Source organism: Protopterus annectens, chromosome 15.part0 (genome assembly GCF_019279795.1).
Source record: "Protopterus annectens isolate FY-2018-M chromosome 15.part0, PAN1.0, whole genome shotgun sequence".
Taxonomy (NCBI): domain Eukaryota; kingdom Metazoa; phylum Chordata; order Ceratodontiformes; family Protopteridae; genus Protopterus; species Protopterus annectens.
This window is the reverse complement of record NC_056749.1, coordinates 121,193,067-121,207,175: the sequence shown is the minus strand read 5'-3', so window position 1 is coordinate 121,207,175 and position 14,109 is coordinate 121,193,067. Positions and strand designations below refer to the sequence as shown.

At 45.3% G+C, this 14,109-nt stretch overlaps 1 protein-coding gene across 5 annotated transcripts in view; it reads right to left on the bottom strand.

The window, feature by feature from the left end:
* PHKA1 (phosphorylase kinase regulatory subunit alpha 1) overlaps window positions 1-14,109 on the bottom strand; it is a 3,177,076-nt gene that overhangs the window by 1,811,411 nt on the left and 1,351,556 nt on the right. For all 5 annotated transcript variants that reach the window (XM_044057561.1, XM_044057557.1, XM_044057558.1 and 2 more), the window contains exon 15: window positions 9,570-9,704. In XM_044057561.1, the coding sequence (XP_043913496.1) occupies window positions 9,570-9,704 (135 nt within the window). The remainder of the gene's footprint in view (window positions 1-9,569; window positions 9,705-14,109) is intronic.

The following is a 14,109-nucleotide window of genomic DNA, read 5'->3' as shown; positions in this document are numbered from 1 at the left end:
TTGAGGATAGATAAATCCAAAATTGGTCTCCACGTGTTCCCCTTCTTTGGTACTAGGAACAGGCGAGAATAAAATCCTAGGCCCCTTTCTGGCACAGGAACTGACTGAATGGCTCCTATTTGGAGCAACAGAGAAATTTGCTTGTGAGCCTCTGTTCTTTGTAGAGGAGGAATGTCTGGCATGCCTTTGAAAGGAGGCAAGGTATGGAAATAAAACCTGTAACCGTGGTGAATGATATCCAGAACCCATTTGTCTTGGGTAATTAAATCCCAATTTTCTTTGAAAAGAGACAACCTTCCTCCTAGAGGTGCCGCCAGGCGAGAATGTACTGGCAGCTGAAAAGGCAGGTCATTGGGTCTGCTTACGAAAGGACTGACCCCTGCCCTCACCAGAAGTCTGAGCAGGTGAACTCCCTGTCCTAGGCCTAAAAGAACCTTGAGCTCTGCCCCTACCACGTCTAGACCTACCCCTAGACTGGGAATCATAAGCAGGATAAGTCCACCCCTTAGTAGGCCAATTTCTACTAAACTCGGAGGCTGCACCTGCAAAAATCCTTAACAGTTTGCATAGACTTAGCCTTGTCCTCCATTTTCTTTAAAACTGCTTCCACAGGCGAACCAAACAACACATCAGACTGTAAAGGAGCATCCAAAATCCTTGTCTTAACATGCTCAGCTAAGTTCTGATCTCTCAACCAGGCGTGCCTACGAAGAACAGAACCAGTGGCAGCCACCCTCGAGGAGGCCTGCACAGCATCAAAACCACACTGCAAAGAATGCTTTCCCACTTGTTCAGAAACATGAACTAAATCCTGCAGCTCTTTACACTCAATACCTTCAGCCAGAGCATCCACCTTAGACTTCAATTGTGAAAGGAGATAATTCTGATATTTTAACATATGAAACTGACAATTCAACGCCCTCATGGCTAAAGTGGAAGAAGTGTACACTTTCTTTCCCCATCTATCCAAAGCCCTTGCCTCTTTATCAGGAGGAATAGGATTTTTAACCACAGAAGCCTTCACACCTTTAGGCCCCTGAGAGACAGTTTCTGGGTCCGCCCTAGGACTCTTAAAAAGATACTTATGGGCGTCAGGCACCCTATAGTACCTATCCGGTTTAAATGGGGCAGGAGGCAAAGAATCTGGATTTAGTGAAGCCTCTGCAAAAACATCTTCTACCACATTCAGAACAGGAGGTATAGCTAAAGGCCTATGCTGGGGTAAAAACAAGAATTCTCTAAGCCTCTTCCTGGAATCAGAGAAATCTTGACCTTCCCATTTAAAATGCTCCCTCATGGAATGCAGAGTCTCTGAAAACGAAAAATCCTCAGGAGGCGAAGCTGAAGGAGTAGAATCATCCACATCAGAATCAGAATAAGGAGGATACTCCTGCAAGTCTTCAGCAGAAGACTCAGAAGCCTCCGAACATTGCTCAAAACTCTCAAACTCAGGTTCCACCCTAGGCCTCTTATCAGGAGGGGGCATAGAACCTCTAATCATAGTAATCAAATCCTCTGCCATTTTTAGCATATGCTTCTTAGGCAAAGACCCTGAAACACTCGGAGAAACCCCCACTGAAGCTAAAGTAGGCCTGCCTCTTAAAGAAGCCTTGGCAGCAGAAGGCGAGGCCCTAACCACCTTAGGCAGAGAGGGAAGAACAGCCACCTGAGAAGCCCCTTCAGGTTGGCCTACTTCCTGAGAGGACACATCCTGTAACAATAAAGTTTCTCCCTGAGACTCCAAAGAAACTCCTGGCAGAACCTCCGGCTCCACTGAGACCTCTAAAGAACCGACGTCCGGGACTGTCGGTTCTTCCCCTCTAGGCTTCGCTGCTTTGTCCTTGCGCTTTTGGTTGAAGCGGCCGGAGCATCCGACGGCATTTTATAATTACAACGCTTCCCAAAAAGTAACCTGGCACAGTCTAACCTTCTCTTAATAGTGCGTTGTTAAATCTAGCACAAGAGCGGCATCCAACAACGTCGTGCTCAGGCCCTAAACAAGGTATACACAAAGTATGGTAATCCCTATGAGGTATCTGTTTCCCACAAGAAATACAGTTATTCACTTTTTCTGACATCCGGTTAAATACTGAGGCAAGAAAAAACCAAAATATTCCCCAATGGGGTACTTAGCCAACTTTGATTCGGTCTGAAACTCTGACTTCAGAAACTTTCAGAACGCCAACCTGCACTCGCAAAATTGCTTCTGCATCGGACCATGCGGCAAAAAAGACTGAGGATATGACGTCGGTCATGCGCATTAGTACCCTGACGTACTGACGTCAGTCTAATGCGCCGTGACCGACGTCAGCCATATACTTTGGTATTCGGGCCGACTGGACAGCGGACTACCCAATAGTTAGGACTGCAGCAATGCGGAATGAAGAACATCAAACAACTGCTGAGACTGCCTGAACCCTTTAGTTCTGTTCAAATAATAACGCAACTGTCTGTGTATATCCAAAGTGTGCAAAATCCTTTCCCCTTTATTTTGGGGGTTTGCATAAAAAGTAGGCAAATGAATAGTTTGGTTTAAAGCCACACTAGAAACCACTTTAGGCATAAAAGAAGGGTTAGTACGCAAAGACACCCTGTCCTTGTGGAAAATTAAGAAAGGCTCAACTGCCATAAGGGCCTGTAATTCAGAAACCCTTCTCGCAGAAGTAATGGCCAACAAAAAAGCAGTCTTCCAAGATAAATATTTCCACTCTGCCGATGCTGCAGGCTCAAAAGGTTGTAGAGTGAGTTTCTCCAACACAAAATTGAGATCCCAAGCAGGAGTAGGAGCTCTACGTGGGGGTCTTATATTTTTTGCCCCTCTAAGGAACTGCTTAAACAAAGGCTGAGAAAATAATGGTGGGTCACAGTCATAGTGAGCAGAAATTGCTGCAGCATGAACCTTTATAGAGGAGAAGGACAAACCCTTGTCCAATAACTCAGTAAGGTATTGAAGCGCAACACTTAAATTAGGTTTGGAAACATCAAAATCCTTTGCAGTACTCCAAAATAAAAATCTCCTCCATTTATCTGCGTAAACTTTCCTTGTACTAGGCCTTCTGGCCTCCAAAATAACATTCAAAACTTGTTGTGGAAGCTGAGACCCTCCAGGTTTTAAAACAGAATATGCCAGGCTGTCAGATGTAGAGAATGAAGTTTGACATTGAGTAAATGACTGTTCTCCTGAGACAGCAGGTGAGGAATCGAAGGCAAAGGCCATGGAGGCTCCTGTACCAGACTTCTCAGTAATGGGTACCAGTGCTGTCGAGGCCAATCTGGAGCTATTAAAATCATGTTTGGCTTGTCCTGTCTGACCTTCAGCAGTACCTTTGGGAGGAGAGGCAGAGGTGGAAAGGCATACACGTGAAGATTGCTCCAATTGAATGAGAGAGCATCCACTTTCCAAGCCAAGGGATGAAACCTTTTGTGCAAAACTTTGGCAGCTGGTAATTCAGTGGAGAAGCGAACAGATCTATGTCTGGAGTTCCCCATAACACTGTCAATCTCTGAAATACATGAGGATCCAATTTCCACTCGTGGGGATCCATAATTTGTCTGCTCAACACATCTGCTAAGGAGTTCTGTGCTCCTGGCAGAAACCTTGCCTGAAGATTTAGCTGTAAACTGAGAGCAGTCTCCCACAAAATCATTGCTTGTCTGCATAGAGGATAAGAATCGTTCCCCTTGCTTGTTGATGTACCACATGACAGTTGTGTTGTCTGTTTGAATCAACACCTGCCCTGGAAGAAGTAAATCCTTGAAAGCTATCAATGCAAATTGGACTGCTAACATCTCCTTCAAGTTGATATGTAGATGTTGAAGTCTGGCAGGCCACGTGTCTTGTATCCATTTTCCATTTAGATGAGCTCCCCAAGCTTTGTCTGAGGCATCTGTCGTTAAAATCTGACTCGCCTCTGGCCGGGTCACAGAGAGTCCCTTGTTTAGGTGACATTCCTGAGCCCACCACAAAAATTCCTTTTGAATGCAAGGTATTATTTGAATGACAGTGTCCAAATCTTGGCAGTGCTGTGTCCATACATTCTTGAGATACCATTGTAGCTTCCTCATATGCAGTTTGGCATTGGGAAGTACCAGAATACAAGATGCCATGAACCCCAAGGCTTGAAGGACTGTCCTTGCAGTCAGCCTGGACTGATGAGACAACTGATGGAAGTAAAGAGAAAGATTCTTTTGTTTGTCCGGGGTCAAAAGGCCATCTGGGATGCTGTATTCAGTCTCACACCCAGAAAGCACATGTCCTGAGAGGGTACTAGACTGGACTTTATTTCGTTCACAGAATACCCCAGGCATCTTAACACTGCCATCACATACTGTAAATGATGAAGAAGTTCGTCCTTTCCTTGGGCCAGTATCAGGCAATCGTCCAAATAAGGATAAATCTGTATTCCTCTTAGCCTGAAAAAAGCTACCACTGGAGCCAGAACCTTCGTGAACACTCTGGGCAGTAGATAAGCCAAAGGGCAATGCAGAGAACTGATAATGTGAAGTCCCAGCCAAAACGCAGATACTTCCTGCAACTGGGCCTGATAGGAACATGAAGGTAAGCCTCCTTGAGATCCAGGGTCACCATCCAGTGATCTTTGCCCAGCAGAGGTAAAAGCTGTTGTAACGTTAACATTTTGAACTTGGGAATGTCCAGATATGTGTTGAGGATGGATAAATCCAAAATCGGTCTCCACGTGTTTCCTTTCTTTGGTACTAGAAACAGGCGAGAATAAAATCCTAGGCCCACTTCTGGCAGAGGAACCGGTTGTATGGCCCCTATTTGAAGTAGTAGAGAAATTTGCTTGCGAGCCTCTAGTCTTTGCTGAGGAGGAACGTCCGGCATGCCTTTGAAAGGAGGCAAGGTATGGAAATAAAACTTGTAACCCTGGTGTATGATATCCAATACCCATTTGTCTTGGGTAACCAACATCCAATTTTCCTTGAAGAGTGCTAACCTTCCTCCCAAAGGTGCTGCCAGGCAAGAAGGATCTGGCAGCTGAAAAGTAGGTCATTGGGCCTGTTTATGAAAGGACTGGCCCCTGCCCTCACCGAAGATTGTGCAGGGGAACTCCCTGTTCTAGGCCTGAAAGAACTCTGAGCTCTGCCTACCACGCCTAGATCTACCCCTAGACTGAGAATCATAGGAAGGATACGTCCACCCCTAGCAGGCCAATTCCTACTAAACTGGAGGCTGAACTTGCAAAAAATCTTTAACAGTCTGCATAGACTTAGCCTTGTCTTCCATTTTCTTCAAGACTGACTCCACAGGTGAACCAAACAACACATCAGACTGCAAAGGAGCATCCAAAATTCTTGTCTTAACATGGTCAGATAAATTCTGATCCTTCAACCAGGCATGCCTGCGAAGAACTGAGCCAGTGGCAGCCACCCTAGACGAGGCCTGCACAGCATCAAAACCACACTGTAAAGAATGCTTACCCACCTGCTCAGAGACATGCACCAAATCTTGCAATTCTTTACACTCAATGCCTTCCGCCAGAGCATCCACCTTAGACTTCAACTGAGAAAGAAGAAAGTTTTGATATTTCAGCATATGAAAGGCAATTCAAAGCCCTCATAGCTAAGGTAGAAGATGTATAGACCTTTTTTCCCCATCTATCCAAAGCTCTGGCTTCTTTATCTAAAGGAACCGGATTTTTTTACAATAGAGGCCTTGACACCCTTAGGCCCTTGACTAATAGTTTCTGGGTCCGCCCTAGGACTCTTATAAAGATATTTGTGAGCCTCAGGCACCCTGTAATACCTATCCGGTTTAACAGGAGCAGGAGGCAGAGAATCAGGATTAAGTGAAGCCTCTGCAAACACACCTTCCACAACATCCAGAACAGGGGGTATAGCCAAAGGCCTATGCTGGGGTAACAGCAAAAACTCCCTAAGCCTCTTCCTAGAATCAGAGAAGTCCTGACCTTCCCACTTAAAATGCTCCCTCATAGAATGAAGTGTCTCTGAAAAAGAAAAATCCTCTGGAGGAGAAGCAGAAGGAGTGGAATCATCTGCATCAGAATCAGAATAAGGAGAGTACTCCTGCAAGTCTTCAGCCGAAGACTCTGAAACATCCGAAGCCAGTTCAAAACTTCCCAACTCTGGTTCCACCCTAGGCCTCTTATCAGGAGGGGGCATAGAACCTCTAATCAGAGTAATCAAATCTTCTGCCATTTTAAGCATGTGCTTCTTAGGCACAGACCCTGCTGAACTAGGAGAGACCCCAACAGGAGCTAAAACTGGCCTGCCTCTGGGAGAAGCCTTGGAAACAGAAGGAGAAGGCCTAACCACCCTAGGAAGGGAGGGGAGTACAGTAACTTGAGAAGCCCCTTCGGCCTGACCTGCTTCCTGAGAGACTACCTCCTGCAAAATCAAAGTCTCCCCCTGAGACTCCAGAGAAGCCTCCGTCGGAACCACCGGTTCCACTGAAGCCTCTAAAGAACCGGCGTCCGGAACGGACGACTCATCTTGCCTGGGTTTAGCTGCTTTGTCTTTGCGCTTCTTTGCAGAAGCGGGCGCCGGAGAATCCAACGGCATATTATAATTGCACCGCTTCCCAAAGACCAGCCTAGCACAATCTAACCTTCGCTTAATAGTGCGTTTATTGAACCTAGCACAAAAGCGACACCCAACAACGTCGTGCTCAGGCCCCAAACAAGGAATACACAAAGAATGATAATCCCTATGCGGTATCTGTTTCCCACAAGAAATACAGTTATTTACTTTTTCTGACATCCAGTAAAATACTGAGGCAAGAAAAAACCAAAATAATCCCCAACGGGGTACTTAGCCAACTTGGATTCGGTCTGAAACTCCGAATTCGAAAAATTTCAGAATGCCGAACGGCACTTGCAACGCTGCTTCTGCATCGGACCATGCGGCAAAAAAGAGAGAGGAAATGATGTCGGTCATGCGCTTTTGTACCCTGACGTCCTGATGTCAGTATTAAGCGCCTTGACCGACGTCAGCCTAATACTTTGGTATTCGGGCCGACCGAGGACAGCGGACTACCCATATGTAAGGACAGCAGCAATGTGAGATGAAGAACATCTGGCAATTTAATGCCCTAATGGCAAGAGTTGCAGAGGTGTATACTTTTTTACCCCATCTGTCCAAAGCTCGGGAATCCCTGTTCGAAGGAGTGGGATTCTTAGCTGTAGTTGCTTTTATACCTTTAGGCCCCTGTGAAATGACCTCAGGATCAGCAGTAGGATTTTTGAAAAGAAATTTGTGAGAGTCAGGGACTCTGTAGTACCTGTCAGGTTTTCTTGGAGCAGGAGGTAAAGTATCAGGAGTTACGCTGGATTCCATAATGACATAATCCACAACATCCAGAACTGGAGGTATTGCTAAAGGTCTATGCTGTGGCAAATCTAGAAATTCTCTGCGTCTCTTTTTGGACTAATGATAGTCTGGCATTCCCAAATGAAGTGCTCTCAAAGTATGTATGTTTTCACCAAAAGAAAAATCCTCTGGAGGGGAAGCAGAGGGAATGGATTACTCTGCATCTGAATTCTCATAAGCAGATAAAGGCATGTCTTCATATTCAGAAACCTCAGTCGTCGGCCTCGGTTTGTTAAAGCTGCTGGGGACAGGTCTCGTTTTATCTTAGCTGGAGAAGGCTGGCGTCCCCTAATCAGCAAAATCAGGTCTTCTGCCATTTTAAGCATTTGATGTTGGGGCAAGGAAACAGGTGCTTGAGTTTGGGTCGTCATTTTTTTAGGCGTAGCTCATACTCCTGGCCTTAGAAACTTGTTAGTTTTAGTCAGAACTCAAGACGCAAAAGAAGTCATTGGTTTGTGTCGAGTACCGGTAGTGCAAAGAACTTCCTCAGAAACAGATGCCTGCACAGCGGCTCCAGACCCATGCAAGGTAGAGACATCCGCAGGTTTTGTAGTCAAAGAAGAGTCTCGTGGCATACCAGACTCCAAACTGGTCTCAGTAGCGGCCTGCAAATCCATAGAAGAGGGCATCAGGGGCTGCGAAAGCTCTTCACTGAGTACCGGCGAACTGGCGACTAGCTTAATGGAAGCGTCGTCAGCAGTTTGGACCTGTGCAGTCTGTCTCCGACTTTATCCTTACCTTTTTTCAGAAGATCAGTAGTCGGATGGCTTACCGAAGCCATTTCGGAATTTGGAGATTGAGAGCAAAGGTATTTAGTGACAATAATGGCCCGACTATGACTAGTTCGGGCATTGAACAAAGCACAAAACTGACAGCAAGGTACATCGTGGTCTGGGTCTAAATAGGTGATGCAGTAATAATGGAAATCTCGGTGTGGTATTTGCTTTCCACAGACGAGACAATTAACTTTTCTGACATCAGTTAGAGCAAGAAAAAAGGATCTCCAATGGGGTACTTAGCTTTAGAAGACTTCAGGATGATTCAATTCGGAAACGAAAACTCAGGTAGCGGCCGACCAACACTTGTGCGAACTGCTTCTGCTTCGGGTTACTCGGCAAGTAAGACTGGTGTAATGGCATCAGTTGCCTGTTTTTATACCCCTAAAGACCTGACGTCAGTTCTGGAGCAAGAGCAACTGACGCAGAAATACTAAATCTCTGGTATTCAGGCCAACTGAGGGCTACCTGCAGGCAGATAACCCCAAGTGTGATGACTGCAACAGTGAAACAAGAAGAACATCAACCAACTCCTGCAAGCAGTAGACCAAGGCGCTCTCACGATTACATGAAGAGCCATCATTTTTAGAGTGGTCTTAGGAAGACAGAGCCTGCAAAGCAGCCTCAGACCCAACCAACGAGCTAAGTCGTTCAGCTTACCACAGTCCACAAAACTAATTGAAAAAAAGTTGAAAAAATGTTTGAAAGAGAAAAACAAAAAAAAATAGTTTTAACAGCTACTGTATTGGCCAGATAACAACAGTCCAGTAAAACAAGCCCTCCTAGCCTAAAATATATAGTTTGACAGAAAAATGTTAAATTTCTGCTAACATTAATTAATGTGGAAGTTTTTTTCCCCTGATAGGAACTTATCTGCCCAACAATGGCAAAATGCTAGATGACTGCTGGTCCTTGAAAGCCAGCAAAAAGAGCACACTGAAGCGTCAGAAAAGCTCTGAATGGCTTAGTGCCCGAAAAGTTGATTTCTTCAGCTCTGCTTAATCTGCAAGAGTCTCAGCACATGGAAGCTGCCCTGAAGTGCTGGAAGCTAGCCAGCTGTTAATAATCCTATGTAGGATGTAACTCGTATAGCTAAATGCTACCATAGCAGGACAACATGACGAACATCAATTCTGATCCATGAGGTTAGTCAAAATGTCAAGGACTCAACTAAATGTCAGCTAATGCCCTCAATAAATTATAGAATTTAAGAAACATAGGACCTTTATGCTGAGTATGAGCTAATGCTCATCTATACAACTGGAGGCATATACAAAGATGTGATAAAAACAGAATGACATCACAGATGCAGTCTCGTACTTTTCTTTCTAAACAGTTTCAGCTGGAACACAACAGAACTTTTTCGCAGTCCTCAGAAATACCCTTGTGACAGCAACATCTGTATCGGTATCTATATTCTTACTACAGTGCAGAAGTACTCACCCAACCTTGCATAGATGTGACTCAGAATTCGAGCAGGCTGTACTCGTATTGGATATACATCGGCCACTGTATCTACATGGATATCATGGTTCCTTAAAATTTCTTTTATTTCCTCTGTTTCAGCCAAAATGGAAACTGTAAAAAATAAATAAATAAATAAAATAAAGATACGAAAACTAGAAAAGTGTGACACACTGTCAAATGTAGGACCTCTTCTAGATATATCTTATTACTCCCTTGCTGCCTATAATGCAATGAGTTTTTACAACAATATTTATCTGCAGACACAAATTATAGCAGTAGGCATGCTGTAAAAATGTGAGCTGTGCCACTGCTAGCTTTACGTACTAGATACTACATATTTAATTACTCCCCTTTCCTCTTAATTCTACCTTTATTTCAATCTACCTTCCTTTATTCAGCTGTATTATTTTATTTAATTTCTTCATTATTCTTTTAATTAATTTTTCAGTAAGACATTCTTACAAATATAAAGCAGGAAATGTCTAGTTAAGATCCTGTCTGTATAATACAAGATCTATGTACCACAGTACAGCAATGACTGACCCCCCCTTAGTCATTACATGTTTTAAAGTACAGTTGTGTACACTTACCATAAATGTAGATGTTCGAGTGTATTCACTGTTGCAGGCATCACATTTGGGTTATCCCTGCCAGGGTAGCCCTCAGTCAGCCTGAATACCAGAGGCTTAGTATTTATGCATCAGTTGCCGTCACTCCAAGATTGACGTCAGGTTGTCAAGTGTTAATAAATTAAGGCAGCTGACGCCACTACATCAGTTTTTCTTGCCCTAACTGTCAGGAGCCCCCAAGAGGGAGCTAGGTTATGGTGGAAGAACACCACCAGTAGAAAGTAAACACTAAAACATCCTTATAAGGCTAGAGACAGAGAAGGGGGATGGAGGGAGGGAAGCCAGGACTGCAACAGTGAATACACTCGAACATCTACATTTATGGTAAGTGTATACAACACAACTGTACTATGTTTCACTGTTGCAGTCATCACATTTGGGTTGATTCCCAAAGCTGAAGAAAGGGTGGAGGCAGTCAAGACGACTGGGGACTGCCTAGGATACCCTGCAATACTGTGGTGGAAAAGCCTGCCCTGGATTTTGAGAAGATAGGCAGGTGGTAATGTTAAGTCCATGTTGCAGCTTCCATGATGTCCCTGGTGGGGACCCCACTGAGAAAAGCTGCAGAGGTGGAGGTTGTTCTGGTAGAATGTGTCCTGACCCCCTTTGGGGGCGGTTTCCTGTGCTGTTTGTAGCAGAAATGGATGCATTGTGCTATCCATTTGTAGACTGATTGCTTGGATATGGCCTTGACCTCTGCCCCTGCTGCGAAGCTGACTAGCAATTGGTCAGTTTTTCTAAAAGATTTAGTCATATCCAGGTAGAATATGAGCTGTCTGTGCAGAATCCTTTTCCCCTTGTTTTGTGGGTTAGGGAAAAAGGTGGGCAAATGTATGGATTGGTTGAGAGCCACACTGGACACCACTTTAGGCATGAAATATGGGTTAGTCCTGAGAGAGACCCTGTCAGCATGGAAAATGATGAAGGGCTCCACAGCCATGAGTGCCTGCAGCTCTGAAACTCTTCTAGCTGAACTGATGCCCAGAAGCAAGGCTGTTTTCCAAAAGAGGAATTTTAACTCTGCTAAAGCTGCAGGCTCAAAGGGGGGTAGGGCGCACCTTTCCAACACAAAGTTAAGGTCCCAAGCTGGGGTAGAAGCTCTTCTGGGTAGCCCTTAAGTTGTTAGCCCCTTTTAGGAACTGCTTGATGAGAGGGTGTAAGAAGAGAGGTGGCTCTGTGCTGTAATGAGCACAGATGGCACAGGCATGAATTTTAATAGAAGAGAAGGATAGACCCCTGTGTAGTAGGTCTGCTAGGTAATCCAGGATGAGAGGTAGGGAGGACTGTGTGGTTTCGACTCCCTTAGCCTGGATCCAGGTGCAAAACCTTTTCCACTTGTCAGCATAGGACTTTCTAGTGGTGGGGCATCTGGCCTCACATATAACATCCAGGACTTGTTTGCTTAGGCTGGCAGCTGGAGGATAGGTCAGGGAATAAGCCAGTCTTGCCAGGTTCAGGGTCTGCAGTTGTGGATGTATGACTTCTCAATTCTTCTGGAACAGGTGTGTTGGGATCTAAGGTAGGTGCCAAGGTGGTAGGGGTGACAGGCTGTGCAGCAGTGGGTACCAGTGCTGGCGTGGCCAGTCTGGGGCAATCAAGATTGCTCTTGTTTTTTTTCTCCCTTATTTTGAGCAGTACCCTTAAAATGAGTGATAAAGGGGGAAATGCATAGATTTACCCATTGGAAAGATAGAGCATCTACTTTCCAGGCCTTGGTGTGAGGTTCCCTGGTGCAGAATTTGCTGAGCTGATGATTGGAGTCGGAGGCAAAGAGGTCCACATTCGGGGTGCCCCATTTTTGGGTTACAAGGTTAAAGGTTCTGTGGTCTAGCTGCTACTCGTGTGGGTCTAGCAGGTTTCTGCTTAAGTTGTCTGCCAAGAGTTTAGGGAGCCTGGCAGGAAATGTGCTAGCAGGTGTATCTGTAAGGCTGAAGCTGTGTACCAAAGGGTCATGGCAAGCCTGCATAGAGGATAAGAGTGAGTCCTTCCCTGCTTGTTGATATACTGCATCACTGTGGTGTTGTCTGTTTTGATCACTAGAGGCCCCAGAGAGAGAAGAGGTCTGAAAGCTGTCAGGGTGTGCTTAACAGCTAGCATTTCTTTTTTTTGGTTGATGTGCAGATGTATTTGATTTGGGGTCCAATGACCTGAATGTACCTGCCATCCAAGTCCATAGTCTGATGCATCTGTGGTGAGGGTCTGGGCAATGTGGGGTTGTGAGATGGGAAGTCCCTTGTTGTGGTTGCAAGCGGCTGCCTACCAAAGAAAATCTTTCCTTAGACAGGGTATCATAGGTACGATAGTTTCCAGGTCTTGAGTGTGTTGACACCAAAGGTTATTTAGGTACCACTGTAGTTTCCTCATATGCAGTATGGTATATGGAATGAGTAGAATGCAGACGGCCATGAACCCTAAAGCTTGCAGGATTTTCCTTGCGTTTAACTGGGTTCTGGTGGCTAGTTGAGAGAGAAAGCCTGTCAAGTAGGCTTGTTTTTCAGAAGTAAGGAATGCCATATGGGATGCTGTGTCCAGGCTTGCTCCCAGGAATACAATCTTTTGTGTGGGGACTAGTTTTGATTTATTTTCATTGATAGTATACCCCAGGGAGTTCAGTAGGTCCTTTACAAAGGTCAGGTGTTGAAACAGCTTTTCCTGTCTGCCTGAATCAGGAAAACGCCAAAGTATGGGTAAATTTGAACTTTTCTTTGTCTGAAAAAAGCAATGGCTGGAGCCAGGCATTTTGTGAAAACTCTGGGAGCAGTGGATAAGCCAAAGGGAAGCGCAAGGAACTGAAAGTGCATAGATCCTGCCCTGAAACGTAGAGATTTCCTGCAAGATTCTCTGATTGGGATGTGTAGGTAGGCCTCTTTTAGGTCTAGGGTGGCTAAGCAAGCATCCCTGGAAAGCATAGGAAGAAGCTGCTGGAGGGTGAGCATTTTGAATTTTGGTATCACCAGGAAGGTGTTTAGAATGGATAAATCGAGGATTGGTCGCCAGGTGCCCTCTTTTCTGGGTACCAGGAAGAGCCTGGAATAGAAACCTTGGCCTATCTGGTCTGCAGGAACAGGCTGCATTGCCCTCATGGAGAGCAGGGAATGGACTTGCTTTTTGGCCTCTGCCCACTGGTTTGGAGGAAGATCTGGGAACCCTTCTGGGGTTAGCAGTGTGTGGAAATAAAATCTGTATCCCTGGGACACTATGTTGAGGACCCACTGGTCGTTGGTAATACAGGCCCAGTTGTTTGCATGGAAGGAGAAATTTCCGCCTAGGGGCACAAGCAGGTGGGCAGAGGTAAGGGGTGGAGGTGTAAAGTCATTGTGAGTTCTTACCATAAGGGGGTGGCTTAGCACTCCCTTTTTTGAAGAAGAGGAACTCCATTGCTTAGATCTCTGCATTCCCTGGGACTGCTGTCTGGGGGGGGGGGGTTTCTGCTTCCCCTGGGTCTTGGCTGACCTGGCCTGGAGGGGGCCGGAAAGGACCAGTGCTTGGAGGGGCAATGCCTACTGAACCTTGGAGACTGGACCTGTAAAAAGTCTTTAACTCTCTGCATAGATTTAGCTTTTTCTTCCCTCTTTTTTTAAAACCTCTTCTGCCTTGGTGCCAAACAAATTGTCCTTTGTTCAATGGTGCGTCCAATAATTTTGATTTGACATGGTCTGGCAAGGTCTGTTCCTTAAGCCAAGCATGCCTTCTAAGGACAGAACCGGTGACTGCTGCCCTGCAGGATGTTTCTAGGGCGTCAAAGCCACATTGCAAGGTGTACTTGAGTAACTTGGCTTGCAGAATGCATAAGCTCTTGTAATTCTTTATTTACTGAACAAGCAGGAAAGGAAGATATTTTTTGTTTGAGGAGTTCCATGGTATGCTGCTCATACTTCAGCATGTGG